Source organism: Brachypodium distachyon, chromosome 3 (genome assembly GCF_000005505.3).
Source record: "Brachypodium distachyon strain Bd21 chromosome 3, Brachypodium_distachyon_v3.0, whole genome shotgun sequence".
NCBI classification, from domain to species: domain Eukaryota; kingdom Viridiplantae; phylum Streptophyta; class Magnoliopsida; order Poales; family Poaceae; genus Brachypodium; species Brachypodium distachyon.
The window spans coordinates 40,809,626-40,825,062 of record NC_016133.3 but is presented as its reverse complement, the minus strand read 5'-3'; the positions used below and the strand labels follow the sequence as shown (position 1 = coordinate 40,825,062).

The window sequence follows — 15,437 nt, the reverse complement described above, 5'->3', positions numbered from 1 at the left end:
ATTCATGTTCCGTTGGACTTGAACAAGGACCCAAGGACATCGTTCGCTCTTCCGCCTAAAGTCCAAATTGGTCCTCATGTTTCCTTTGCAGATTACCTACGGAGAAGTTCCTCTATTCGTGATCGTCCAACACATATCCAGCTCAAGAGTGACTTAGTCGAGAATATTTGGGAACGCTTTGGCGATGATTAATATTTTTGCTTAGTTTGAATAAATTATTTTGATGTAATTTTTAAATATGTTGAATTCTCTATGTACCAATGTCGTACAAGGTGTAAGCTTTAGCTACATGCTTTATGCTAGTTTGCAACTATACATATATTTTAGGTCATACTTGTTCATTTCTTTCAATCATGTACTTATTTTGTATTGCTGCCCACAAAGATACACGGGCACATCTGATCACCACGAATTTAATTAACTTGTACTAATTAATTAACTATTAGTTGGCTAGAAAAGCGATAAGAAGTAATCCATTGTACCACCTATTCTCCACCATTACATGTAAGGTATAAGATAAAGCTGTCTTATCAATCATTGTACATGCCCTAAAAAGGTTCTATGAACATCTTCAGCAGGGCTCCTAAACAGGGCCCTTACTCCGTTTTTAGGGGCTAAAGCCAAAAAAACGTTTTCAGCATGGCCCCTACTCCTCTTTTCCCCTCTCCACGTCTCTCTCTTCTCTCTCTCTTGCTGCGGGACTCGGCCCACCTCGCCGCCCACATACCCCGCCGCCCCGAGCCTCCCCGCCGGCTGCCCCCGCGCCTCACCGCTGGCCCGTGCCGCCTCCGCCTCTGTGCCGGTACGCCGCCTGCGCCCTCGGGGATGGAGAAGACGATGGCGAGGGTGAGCTGTGCAGGGATGTGGGCAGGGTCATCGACGAAAGAGAAGACGACGCCGAGGCCGAGGCCGATCCTGCCGTGCGTCGCCACCTCATCTCGACGTGCGCCGCCGCAGAGGAAGCAGGGACAGTGGCCGCCTCGCCTAGTGAGCGCCCGGCCACGGTCGTGGCCTCGTCGCATCTTTGCTGGACGCGCTCTGGCCCTCCGTGGCGACCTGCACCGGCCGCCGGTTGAGCTGCTCCGCCCTCCTCCAGAAGCTCCTCTGGGAGGAAGATGGGGAATTTTTTGACCCACTGACAAAGGGTCCCACTAGTCAGTGAAATGGAAAAACTAAATAGGGGCTGATGTTTAGGGGCTACTGGTGAAGATTGAGTTGAAGTAGGGGCTAAAAATTTAAGAAACAGCCCTTATACAGGATTTAGGGGCTTTGTTTTGAGGGCTACTGAAGATGCTCTGATAGACCTGTATTAGCACCTTGAACAGCGAACGTCTGGCAGGAGAAACAAACCCCTTCAGCAAACGTAGGTAACTGTAGCCTGATGTCATGTGTGTGATGTTGACTTGGCACGGGTTAAATGTCTTGCGTGGCAAGGTAACTTGCACCAGTAGCCCAATAACTTGAGAGGTGAGGGCATTTTATTTCAGCAAGTTACAAAGTAAGCATTTTATGTTTTTCAGTTAGCGATTGCCTGTCGATCATTAAGGAAATCATCTTCAACATTTTTCTTGTGTAGTGAACATAATTTTCTCGAAAGGAAGAAACTATTTTAAACAAATTTAAGTTTTACTATATGACAACAAAAACTTTAAAATGTACTCCTTCCATCCCATATTATGACGAAATATTACATGTATCTAGACGTTTTTTGGATATAGATACATCAATATTTGAACAAATTTGAGTCACTTAACATGTGACGGAAGGAGTATATTTGACTAAAATAAACCAAATAAGGTCTAACCTAGAATTCCCATAGGATCCGGGTGTAGGAAACCAATTCATAGGAATTTCGGAGGATATATTCTTTTGAAGATTGTATATAGGAAAATTCTTTCGGAGGATATATTCCATGTGTTAGAATCCTACCAAAATCATACGAAATCATTCAATCCAAACAGGCCAAGTTATTAGTGGGCAAATATTTTCACCTTTATCTCAGCAAAACGTGTTCCAATATCTGCCCAACCTGGAGCTGTACAGTTTTGTCCCGTCAAATCTACTACACGCACAACAAACCCAGCCAGTTAACAAGATAAGGCCATCTCATAATTCACGAATTGACGGCCTTCCTGCAGCAGTATTTCTTTTTTAATAAAAAAAGACACTAATAATAGCGCGCGCGCCAGGGAGCTGACAAAATCAACGGCAACGGCATGCATACGTACAGTTGACAAAAGCAGCATGCACGATGCACGGTAAATAGCAAAAAGACACCGTAAGATTAAAAATGGTTTAACTCTTAAACCGTGAGCTCGATTTATGATCTGTTTTCACGATTAATTTTTTTTCGATAAGATCTTCAAAATGAGATCTTTGTTGGTACGTTTTGATTAAAAAAAATTCAGTCCTAAAAGGTGCCACCAAATAATATACTCCCTTTGATACATAATAAGTGTCTCGGATTTTGTACTAACTTAGTACAAAGTTGTACTAAATCTAAGACACTTATTATGTATCGGAGGGAGCATCAATTTGCCATGTCCTTGGTAACAAATTATCACATGATAATTTTGAACAAAATAGTGTGGTTGTTTGTACACCAAAATTAAAATCCAATAATATATAAAGGTCAATAGTAGAGTTTACAACAAAAAAATCTTAAAAGTTGCCGGCAATTTCCACTGGCAACTTTATACAAAATACGGTGATGATTTGTGTATCAAAGGTACCATCCGATAATTTGTAAAGTCACCACCTAAAAATATATGAAGTTGCCACCCCCAACATATTACCACGTGACAACTTTATATAAAATACATGGCTATTTGTGTATCAAAGGTACCATCCGATAACATGTAAAGTCACCACCTAATAATATATGAAGTTGCCACCCTATTAGTAACACATTACCACGTGGCAACTTTATATGAAATACGGTGGCGATTTGTGTATCAAAGATACCATCCGATAATATGTAAACTCAGCACCCAATAATATATGAAGTTGACACCCCATTCATAACATATTACCATGTGGCAACTCTATATAAAATTCAGTGACGATTTCTGTATTAAAAGTACCATTCGATAATATGTAAAATCACCACCCAATAATATATGATGCCACCCTATGTACTAAATTTATTTTGTAAGGTGACGATTTGTGCATCAAAGTTACCATCCAAAAATATGTAAAGTTGCCACCCGACCAATAATAATATACGAAACAGTATTGTGATAGTAATACATTATCACATGATAACTTTTCTAAAACAAGTGTGGTAACTGTGCATTACCGTATGGTAACAAAAGGGTCAAAATAATTTTTTAACAAAACATATATGAAGAAGATCTACTTTTGAAGCTCTCGTCGATACGAAATCAACAATGAAAACGGATCGGAATCGGACAAACGGTTCAATGTACAAAACATTTTGAATCTTTAAAATGACTAGTGTAATATGCACTCGGATGCTACTTGCAAATTTAAATAGAAAAGTGCATGCAGAGAGCATGCATGCTGCTATAACAAACACAAGTGCATGCATGGGTCGAGCCCTCGTTACAATTCCTGATTAGCAAAAGCAAAAAAGTTTGCATGCATGCATGACAGTAGCTCAGGAGCAGCAGGCAGCACGTGGCAGTAGCTCTCCAGCGTCGCGCGGCCGAACAAACGCGCGGACGTACGCGCAATATATTTTCTGATAAAAATAATACGCTACGGATGGGCATAAAAACCGGAAAACAAACCTGAACCCGAACCCAAAGAGTGGACAGAGCTGAACAAAGGGAAAAACCCAGTTAATTCGGTTCCCAGTTAGTAATTCAGTTGGCCAATCTCAAGAACCGAATTAATTTCGGTTGAATCGGTTTTAGTGTCAGTTTAACCGAATTAGCCGAAGTTCTGACTTTTTGTTTTTTGAGAATAGTCACGACCTGCTGCAGCCTGCACTACAGTTAACAGCCGGACCAAGGGGGAGTATTTCCCTAGCCCAGCGCGCGTCCCAGGCCAATTTACGACGTGGTACGGCCATTTGATCTGCCTGCTAGGCCAGCTGCTACTCCTTCCGTTTCAATTTAAATGTACCGTAATCATTTCCAAATATTAATTTATGCTCAAAATAAGTATACGTGGCGCATGTTATTCTGCATGCAGATGAGCAGTGCTCACATGTACAACAGCCATGCGCTGTCCTGTGACATCGATGTCTTGTATTCTGCTGCATGCAGCCTGCATTCAATCAGTTCGGTCTAGACCGAAAACCAAACCGATAAGGAGTATTTCGGTAGACCGAGCCATCGGTTCCTGTGAATTTGGTGAGCACTTCGGCTGGCAAATCAAAAAACCGAATTGGGAAGAAAAAAACGAGTGCCCACCCATACTTCTTGCTGTTATTGGCCAATACTCCACAGCAGTATTTTTTTAATGAAAAGTAAACGAACTACGGAGTAGATAGGCAATAGAAAGAAGCATATGTCTATGTGATATTACATCTCGACAAGCTAGGAAAAAGCAAATATTTTAACAGGGCACAAGCCAGCTATGCAATTTTACAACAACTAAACAGTAGATAGTCGCCATAACTTAGGCACAACCCATGAAACGTCAAATGATGAAGAGGATTGGCATCATTTGACAACATGGCACAAGTTGCAAGGCTTCTTAACATTTAACTTCACAGTGGGCGGAACTTTCCCCACAACGTATCTTTCTATAGCCACGAGCCCTTTGAGGGCTTCCCTGATCATCTGCTTGTCTACACGGAAGCATTCTCCAATTTTGTGCACACGAGTCCTATCGGCATGTTCACCCCAATTATCACATATGGTATCCAATGTAAGGCACTCCAATGATGTTGCATTCTCAAGAATATGGCACGTTAGCTCAACCATGCTCTTTGCAGAGCAGAAGCCGATGATCTTCACATTCTTGATGTTGCCATAGCATTGTTCTGGCATCTGCCTAAGATGGAGGGAGTCTCCAGAAATCAAATCATGCTTTACGCGAGTCTGTGATACCTGCATAGGAACAACATGCTAGAATTAATTAATGGTTCCACTCAAGGAACTAGATATCTTTGAAAGAGGAAAAGTGACTTACATGTAATTTAAAAGTCTCCAATACAGGACAAGCATCCAGAAAACAAGCTAGAGAAAAATAATCATAGGCTGGGGAAAAGGCTCCTAGGGCAACATCAAAAGTGATCCTCAAGCTCTTAAGGTGAAGGAATTTGACAGGTACGATTGGCGTACTGAACATCTGCATCGATATGTCTAGATTAATTATATTCCATGGAATGGGTAGTGCTATATGAACTACACAAGGTATCATTTAAAAAATCATCTAATACAATTATAGCTGAAAGTATACCTCACTGGCTGACGATATGCTGAGAGTTTCAAGATTTGGCACAATTGATGGAAGCTTTGCACGAGCATAATGAACAAAGTTACACTCGCGTTCACCGAACACTGTGAGGTCCCTTACTTGCAACAAATCTCCAAGTGGAAGTTTTATTAGAGCACCATCGACACAAACTTTGCGAAGATTTGGAGCTTTATTCTCTAGAACTTCCAGTGCACAGTCAAGCACTGTCAGGGAGCTGAGCCTGTGTAGCAGCCAAGGTATCTTCAGGCAAATGATCTTCTTGCAATGACTGAGGTACAGCTTCTCCAAAGCTAAGGAATTGGATAGAAGATACCCTAATTGGTCTCCCGAGATATTCACCTGAGACAGAAACAGTGTTCTCAAACAACCAAGTCCAGTTGTGGGATGGAAGCCACAACGGACGAGCTTAAGATGCCGAATCGAGTTTCCGTTCCCACTGAATAAAAGTGAGCATGGGAAGTTGTACTTCATGCCAGATGCAGGCAGTCTAAGTTCAAGTTTTTCAATCCCTGGAGTAATAGCAATCTGAAGCCACCTGTTGAGATAACTAGGATTAAAATCTGAACAAAAGCAACGAAGCTGGAATGTCTTCACGCCTATGCCTGAGTGTCTTCTCATAATGCTGTCAACTCTGTTGATGAAAATACGTGCCACTTTAGATCCTCCACATGCATTTCCATTCAGGCCCAATGTTTCCCTACTGAAAATGAGATATGGATGGCATCTCCAGAAATTTAGAAATGTACGAGACACACAACCAGCTCGGGCAGCATCTGGCAATGGCAGCAGGGAATGTATATTATGCCAGATCTCCTAAAAACACAAGAACGGGACAAAAGTTACCACTGGATTGTATTACACACCAAGTGCTCTGTATAAACTGTACTGCATTACAGAGCTATACATCACAAAAGCTACAGTGATCTGTCTAAGGTACGAGTAGCTTTAGACAGGCACCTTAACCCCTTCCCCAACCTTTTTTAACAAGCAGATTTAATCAAAAGAACTTGTTGGCCTCATTTCGTGATTCAGAAAAGGGTGTACTAGAGTGAGTGAAGTTTGACTGATAAAGACTGCCAGTACATGTTTGGATTGGGGCTCAGTTTGCTCAGAGAAAAGTACATGAAATTTAGGTTACATAAATTATAGCTGATTGTGTTGTAAAATTGTGCAAACAATCATAGGCTGGATACCAACGAGATTTGAAAAAGATAAAGATAGTAACAAAAGCATGCGTCTAGCAAGAAGACTGTTGAGAATGTGGAAGAAAAAATGAGGGAAAGAAAGAAAGCTGTTCTACAGGTAAGTGGATAGAGAGGACTGAATTTAAGGTACAAAGACCGGATCTGTAAATTATTTGGCTTAAGCAAACTGGGATTCCTTTGTTTCCGCTTATTGCTACAATCATGACTACTTGTCTGAAGAGAAAAAATCAAGTCTCCAGAAAAATCTATAAGGCGTGCGCCTAGAGAGTAGAAATGCCTACATACCACTGCAATAATGGCTGGACTGTTTTCTGCCACAAGCCCACAAGGACCAAATACAAGGTTTCAGTGAGGTAACGAACCAATCTATTGGGAGCGGGGAGATGGTGGTGCTATGATTAGAACCATGTAATGATTGGCTAAATGCACTGCAGCAAGTTTTACTTCCTTGCTGTATCTTCTATGACTTTTGTAGTTGTTATACAAATTATAACATCATAAAATTTGGTTGACTTTTTTGTCATCCTTCCACAAAATGGGGCGCCCATGTTTACTATGATGGCTTGCTTCTATGGAAGCTAGAGTTTACTCTTCACTATCATAACAACATAGTAGTGAAATACTATTTAGCTACCATAATCCCAACAATTAGTGCAATGGATTAGTCATGGAAGTTAGAGCAGTCCCAACAACATAGCTAAATATTACTTTATTTAATTAGCAATATAAGTCTTTGAATATCAGCCTTTTTATTGTGTACCTCTGGAAGTTCGGGCACTGAATATCTGATTCTTTTGTCACCTTGAGGATCACCAGTCTTGTTGACAGGGTGAGCCCTTTCTTTTAACCACTGAAAACATGCCAGCAACACATCATTCATACTTTCGTGTTCATAATAGTGTAGAAATTAACATAAGAAAACAGACAACTTTAACACAGACCGTAAATCCAATTTGGTTACATTATCAAACTTTTGCACAAGGACACAAAGAAGTTTAAAACTTCTTCAATGCAAGTAAAAGCAATCACAGGAGCTGAGGTATTTTTGCAAAACCATGCAACTCCCTCAAGTTTCATATCCGAACTCACGTTAGCTAATCCAGCCATTGGCAACCATGCTAACACTGGTACTTCTCTAGTCTCATGTCATGTTCTTCAGTCTGTACTTTAAGTGTATACTGATGTTTCATTTATAACATTAATACTGTGTCATTATTTAGTCACTGAACCGGTTACTTGTACTGCAATATCCTTCCAGATTAATCTCCTATTTTACAAATTAAAATTGGAGATAGGGGGGAGATGGGTTGGAGATCTACCCTACTGAAATTCATCAGGAATCAGTTCACCTTGATATCCATAAAAGTAAGACTACCCCTAACAGGTCGGAAAGAAACTGAATCTTGTCACCGTGAGCAGCAAACACAGTAAAAACCGAGTCTTTATAGCAGACAAGAGCGTGGAGTAAGTTCAGAGTACATCAAGCGCAAAACAGGAGATATCGAGGGAGACTAGAGGCGGCTTACTGCGGGACTGGTTTTGCCGGCGGCGCCGATCCCGCTGCATGGACAGGAACCGCTTAAGAGCTAGCAGCCCCATGATACTAATTCGATACCTGCGGTCGACGCGAGAAATCAAGATAGCCTCTGTTTTCCGCGATGCCTCTCGCTCTCATTTATTTGAATCCAACAAGGCGAGGCGTCGAATTTCAGTTTTGGTTTGAATCCAACAAGGCAAGACGCGAGGAGAGGAAACCGCGTCGGCGCCGCCGGGAGAGGATATGGTATCTATCTACCACGAGAGCAAACCCTAAATAACTCTTCGATGGGCCTGGACCCTGGAGCTGTTGCTCTGGGCTAGTTTACTCTCTCGAGGGACCTTCGGTACGTTCGGGGCATCTGCAATCGGGAAGAGGGAGGAGATGGACTGGGAACAGAGAAGGGTTCGAGCAACTGGCGGCTAGGGTTCATCGTATCGTGTCTAGTTTTTTTTTTGTTTTTTTTTTTTTAATGTCGTATCATGTCTAGTGATCTCGATCGAGCAACAGGGAGGGGATCGAGCAACTGCTGCCTGGGCCTATTCGACGTAAAACGGAGTAGTGGGCTGGAATGGGCTTGGCCCAACTGGGCTGAGCTGGACCTTTTATGTGAGTTATTGTTGCAGACATTGAACCGAAAATATATTTGGCTCAAAAAAAAAATGAACCGAAAATATATACTATTTTATATATTAAAAATATCAGACATTGAACCGAAAACCTCACCGGTTCGATCACCGGTTTGGTGTTCAAAACTAGGATGGGGAGGCCCTTAGGCGGCCCGACCAAATGATTGGTTCGCCAGTATTTTTGGGTGATGTTTGGTTCAGGCTGGCACCTAATATTTGGCTTGCAGTGAAATGCATTCGCGACTATGCTGAAATTGCTGGCGCAGGCTAATTACTTCTTTTACTCGTAGTTCGTCCATCTAACTCACCGAACTTGCATTAGAAGGACATCTCAAGGGAAGCTTTCAAATACTCTTCATTTGTTCACTTTTGTCCATATGGAGGTTCATGATCAAATTACGTAATCCAATGAAAACGTCGATTTGTCTAAAAGTGGTCCACATCCTCATTTCTTCTCTAAATTTGGAAAGAGTATAGAGAGTTCCCATTTGTGCAAAAATTATTCAAACCTTGTCCACTTGTCTTCTTGGTACACATGTCAAAGATTCATGAAGAGATAAACTGTGGTTACCATTGGACACAACATATTTTTCACATCCCCATTTGTCCACCCCAAATGAACAAATGGGGAGGACAAATGCAGTCACACCCTTGAAGATGCCCTAAAGTTCAATTATTGTCATACTCTTTCCGTCGCATATTAACTGACTCAAATTTGTTCAGATATGGATGTATCGATACCTAAAAACGTCTAAATACATGTAATAGAATGTCACTTAATATCGAACGGAAGGAGCATGTTTTTATATTTTGGCACTCCGGTCCGGCTTGTCAGATTCTTCTGCGAAACCCCCTTCTCTCCATCTTGTTTTCCTTATTTTTTTCCGGGTCTCCTCTCGCGGTCCTTTGTCCTTTCCCTTTGAGTAATCTAATATGCATTGATTGTGTCGAGCTGAGCAACAGTGGCAACAGTGGCGGGTGAGAGACATCGGTTTTCCGTGATGCATCTCGCTCACATTTATTTGAATCCGACAAGGCGAGGCGTCGAATTTCAATTTTGGTTTGAATCCAACTAGGCAAGACGCAAGGAGAGGAAACCGCGTTGGTTGGAAGCTTTTGTGGTAGGCAACTGGTGAGCCTGCTATTTTTATTTTTATTTTGCGGGTAAGAAGATTTATATTAAATCAAATAATGGTCACATCATCAGAGCTCCCTTAAACGAGGGGTTACTCCTGACAGCATCTTCAGCAAGGCACCTAAAACATTGCCCTTGTCCCGTTTTTATGCATCCAATATGGGATAGAGAGAATTGACCTCATGATAAAGAACCAAAGATATTCAAGTTGTAAAATCAAGTCAGTACAATACGCAAATATTCACATCAAGCAAGAAAATGCAGTTTCAGGATCGAAACTTATCCCTCCATTGAATTTAGTTCTGCTTCTGCAAAAATCCACATCGAGTACAAGAGTCTTAGCAACATATGTGAACCCTTCTGGGTTGATCATTTTCTTTTACAAATGTAGCATGTTCAAAACTTCCAACAATGAACGCTGCTCCCTTATTATACATTCCACCGAGCACCTCTGAACAAAAATGGGCCTGCTCCAGAACGGTGAGCCCATGAGTTACAGGTGTAGTACAGTACAATTTTCGTCAACTTACACTGCAGTATAACTCTCAGTAAAGCCCCAAGAATTTCCACCAAAATGTACCAACTACTCCCCAAATCGCAGCATTAATTGCGGCTGAAGCAAACCCCAGCTTGAACACATCAGGAAGGTCAACATACCCCGCTGCAGTGCAAAATAACAAGAATTTGGTTAAAAATTTAATAAGATAACCCTGTAGTAAAACTAAGATAAGTTGTGGTTTTAGTTCTCCAGTAGGCTCCAATTGGAAAGTTATTCTATGCAAATATTGCTCACGTGTTCTTTTAAAAGATAAGTTGCTAAACAACCCAAAATATGAAGAGAAAAGACGGTTTTGTCAGGATGTCTTTTTGCATTGCAGTACCAGACCGAAAGAGATGACTCAGACAATAAACAGATGGCCTACGTGACATATAGAAGTGATCGATTGTTTCTCAATATGGAAAAAATTGAATTAAAAATAGTAGGCAGGCAAGTAAATTACCTCCATAGTACACTGCAGACTGCCCACTACTATAATGTGTTAGTGCACCAAAGAGATTTGAATTATATGTCAAAGCGAGTGCAGACAGTAAAGCAGGAACACCAGCTGCTAGGTGCATGGCAAGAAATGCCGAGTAAAGTGCTCCAACATGTGCAGTTTGGCTTGCAAATAGATAGTGAATAAGGAAATAGGAAGCCTGAAGAACACCAAATGCTGCAGGCCAACTCAATGAGAAAGACTGGAGAACCTTTGCAACACAATTTGACATCCATGACACTATCCCGAGGTTAGTAAGCTGCCCCGCCATTCCAACTAGAATTGCAAACCAAGCTAAGGTGTCCCATGCAGATTTTTCATTCAAGCAATCATCCCAGTTCATCACTCCAAGCAGAAGAAGAATTGAGAGCCCAATCATTGCAGCAACAACACTCGACACACCAATAATATCCCTGCAAAACAAATTGTATAGCAGTTTATAGAGAGGCTGTATTTTGAATAATACACAAAGTACACATTTCTGTTTACTTCTCAACATAGGGAAAACAGTGTCGCCCTTTGTAGCATTCTAAAGAACTTCCATGATGTTTTAATTTCCGACTTCTGATCTTATTGTTGCCATACTGACTGACTTCTGATCTTAAGATAACATGAACTAAAGTTTGTTGTAAATGATTACTGGCTGTCAATCATAAACATTTCGGGAGCAATCCAGCGCATAATCCATGCCCAGAAAGAAATATAATAGTAGCTCTGACAATGATGTTACGAGAAACAGAACTAGGTCTCATTTTTCCTAAGATACATGGAATCCAATCTTTGCTTAGATACAAATGTCACAATGTGTAAGCAATCTGTTTTTAAAAATAAAATTGAATTCACTAAAATTTATTTCACTTGATCCATTTAACAGAACAAAGGTAACAAGCGTCTCCACATTTGTAGCTGGAACAATTTTGGATTTCAGTCTGATAACAGAAATTTCAGCAAAAAGTGCTAGAGGGACCAAATATATGTGATGATACAATCATGACAGTTAGATACAACTGCTAAGGCTCCGTTTGGCATTGCAGTGGATTATAATAATCCCATTTGTCTAACCAGCTTTCTCCTATTTTACTGTCTGCTTAATCAACTTCTTTCCACTTCCATAGTTCCATGGTTATTTGTTTGCAGCAATTATATTGTTCAGCAACTCATCTCATGTACCAAGCAGAGAGAAACAATGCATCAGAATGCAAGCAACATGGTAAACTAATTCAACTTGTAAATGGAAGTATATTGTTTGTAGGTCAACTCGCGGGGAGAAACAATTTAGTTACGGAAAGAAATCTTACCCGAAAATCCAGAGTGAGACTGCAAGAACCATTGTAGCAACCATGACCCATTCATTTTTCGTCACTGGGCCCATTTTTTCCAGCTTTTGAGCAGCTAATGCAGGGGCATCAGGAGTGTCTTTTATTTCAGGAGGGAATATTTTGTATAGCAAATAGGGTGTAGCTAAGAGGGCAATGATGGCAGGCAAACTGGCAACCTTGAACCATAATATCCACGGACTTGCAATCTTGACACCGGCCTCCTCTGCTAACTTCAGGCACAAGAGATTTTGCGCAGCAGCAGTCAGGAAAAGAGCACTGGAGTTGCCAGATGCCTGTCAAGCAGCAGAAACCAACAGAGTTATGTCCTTGGACAATTTTTTAGTATACTGTCTAGATGGTCAAGAAGTGAAAGCATATAAATCCAAATAGAGAGCAAAATTGTACTCCCTCTGATCCTGAATTCTCGACTCAAATTTGTCCAAATATGGATGTATCTATTCTTAAAAAACGTCTAGATACATGTAATATTTCGACAACAATTTAGGATCGGAGGGAGTACATGTTAACAGACTAGAAGCAGCACATCAGAAGTTTCTTTAGTAGAAAACTTGGACTTTGCACTAAAATCATCAACATACTAAAGCACATGCATATACCATCCCCGCGTACATATCCATCCTTCTACACTATTTTCCACTACTTGGTTTAGAACTTCAGATCTTTAGCATTTACCCCTTTGTCGTTATTTCAACGATTTCCTCTCATTTCTCCGTCCTGCATGCATCGCAGAAGATCCTCGGTGGAGTCACTATCACCACCAATTCAACCGTTTTACATTGGTAAAGAAACACAAATGCACCTACGCAAAAGCAGTCACATATAGCATATGTGTATCTCATTATAATGCATGGACATGATTATGAATTCACAAAAGTGCTCATTTGATGAAACATAAGCAAGAAGACGCTGCCTCCAACCATCTATTATTCCCAGCAAACATCCCCCCCCCCCCCCCCCCCCCACACACAAGCCCTCCCCAATGCCCCATCCCCACCCAAGCAACCAAAGATGCAGTTATTCAAACCCCTAAGGACTTTTAATACCCATTTATCAATCTGATGATATCCTCTAGTCAGACGAGCTCTATAACACAACCTTATCTATAAACATCAAACAAAGAAAAAAGTCACACCCTTACTGAGGACTTCTATGTCGAGTTGTTGACTATCGGTAATAAACTCCAATGTGGGAGCTGAACCCTTAACTAATTAAGTTGAATATCAGGAATACACCTTTAAGTTTAATAAGCAAGCATTGTGCAGAACCCTTAATTAATTAAATTTAAAATAATAAACCCCTAATACTTCTGCATCAACTTCTGCATCCCCCACAACGTTTAACAAAAGGTAGATACCATTAGCATACTAGAAAAAATGTCATGCAGCACCTATCTTGTAATACTTGATACATACACCACATGTTTCGCAATTATCTCAGAGGAAAGGTGTTTTCATGTAGAATATGGCCCGGAATGCATGTTTACAGATTCATTCAGGAAGCAAACAGAACTGGTTGGTGAGTGGCAATTAGAAAAATAGAAAGCCAGAAAATTAGACATCAGAAATCATAATCTCAGCAGTATAATAATAGTTAGTAAGATCCAGCATAGAAGCATACAAAAACAACCCACACGACACAAATGCAATTTAAGAAATGATTATGGGCACCCTCAAGTAATATAGCATAGAGATAATATGCGATTTCACTTGATCAATTACGATAAATAAAAAACCAATATATGCTCCTAGCTCTAAGCGCATATCGTGCATTCACCCATCTGAAGAAAACATCTTGAGCATCTGGGAAAATGAACCTCCCAAATTATAATAGTTCAACTGTACTCCCTCCGTTCCATAAAGATTGGCACGGCTTTGAACTAGAACTAGTTCAAATCCGTGCCAATCTTTATGGAACCGAGGGAGTACTATCTTAATTAAAAAGGTAGCCTTTGCCATCTGCGTCAGTCAATCAAATTGGTGTTTACCTGCAGCTGAGATTGCACAAGGTAGGCACCAAGCTTCTTTGCTGACGGGTCATTCGGCTTGCTGCCGGCCGATAGTGACAGCGACTTGACAATGGGAAGGAACACTCCTCCAGCTCTCGCCGTGGTGCTGGGCATGGCCGGCGCGATGCATGCCTCGCTGATGGTGAGACCGTAGGACAGACCGAGAGTGCTGCCCCCGAGCCACTTGACGAAGTATGTGGCGACCCGGTCGCCGAGGCCGGTCTTGACGAACCCCCGTGCGAAGAAGAAGGAGATGACGATGAGCCAGATGACCTCGTTGGTGAACGCCCCGAACGCCGCGGTGAAGGGGAGCGTCCGCGTGGCCACGGTGGCGGTCAGCCCGAGGAATGCCCAGGCGCCGACGGGGAGCGGGCCGAGGACGAGCCCCGCGATGGTGGAGAGGAAGATGGAGAGGAGCTGCCACGCCTCCGGGGTCACCTCGGCGGGCCGCGGCGCCAGGAATCGTACGGCGAGGCCGACCGCGACGGAGGCGATGAGGGGAATAAGCTTCGCGCCGGCCGAGCTCACGGCAGCGACGGGGGCTGGCGTGGGCTCAGGGCTCGAGCTTGCGGCTTGGGTGGCGGATGCGGAGGCGAGGAGAGGGTGGAGGTGTCGGCGAGGGGTGGGGGAGAGGTGGGGGGAGATGGGGCGGGAGAGGGAGAGGGAATTGGGGGAGGACTGGAGCTGGAGATGGCGGCGGCGCAGGTGGTTGTGAGGAGCAGGGAGGGGGAGTGCCGGGCGGTGGGACACGGCGAGGCGGAGGCGCTCCATTGGCGGCCGGCTGAGCGCGGCGGCGCAGCGAGCAGCCAAGCGGGAGACGAAGCAGAGGATAGCGGCGGTTGTTGCGAGGCTGAGATTTAGTTTTATTTTCATTTATACGAGAAGGCGTAATACTGACAGCTGAGGCCAGCATCCTGTTTGTGAAGCATTGACCCGCCATGTCAGCTTCTAGTGTACAGTTTTTTTTGTACACGTATGGTGTACAGCTTGTTCGTACAGCGTGTGGTACCTTTTTGTCTATTTGTCCTTGTTTTATTTTCTCGGATGCGAATATGTGCTTTCCTGTTTCCAGATCAGACGATTTTGTTTCCCGTGTACCTGTGGTGGGTCCCAAGTGGCAGTGAGTAGAGGGGATTGGGATCGTCAGGTTGTGGCTAT

General features: G+C 42.4%; 2 protein-coding genes across 2 annotated transcripts; both read right to left on the bottom strand.

Annotated features, from left to right (window-relative positions):
* Positions 1-4,397: 4,397 nt before the first annotated feature.
* Positions 4,398-9,061, bottom strand: LOC100845413. Its single transcript, XM_010238431.2, has 6 exons — positions 9,038-9,061; positions 8,123-8,182; positions 7,357-7,446; positions 5,374-6,204; positions 5,104-5,262; positions 4,398-5,021 (listed from the first exon to the last, which is right to left on the bottom strand). The coding sequence occupies exons 1-6, from the start codon at positions 9,059-9,061 to the stop codon at positions 4,632-4,634; spliced, it is 1,554 nt and encodes a 517-aa protein (XP_010236733.1). The 3' UTR covers positions 4,398-4,631.
* Positions 9,062-10,153: 1,092 nt separating this feature from the next.
* On the bottom strand, positions 10,154-15,134 carry LOC100845105 (dicarboxylate transporter 2.1, chloroplastic). The gene is made up of 4 exons (XM_003574609.4): positions 14,259-15,134; positions 12,233-12,546; positions 10,899-11,347; positions 10,154-10,558 (listed from the first exon to the last, which is right to left on the bottom strand). The coding sequence occupies exons 1-4, from the start codon at positions 15,048-15,050 to the stop codon at positions 10,443-10,445; spliced, it is 1,671 nt and encodes a 556-aa protein (XP_003574657.3). The 5' UTR covers positions 15,051-15,134; the 3' UTR covers positions 10,154-10,442.
* Between the last annotated feature and the right edge of the window lie 303 nt (positions 15,135-15,437).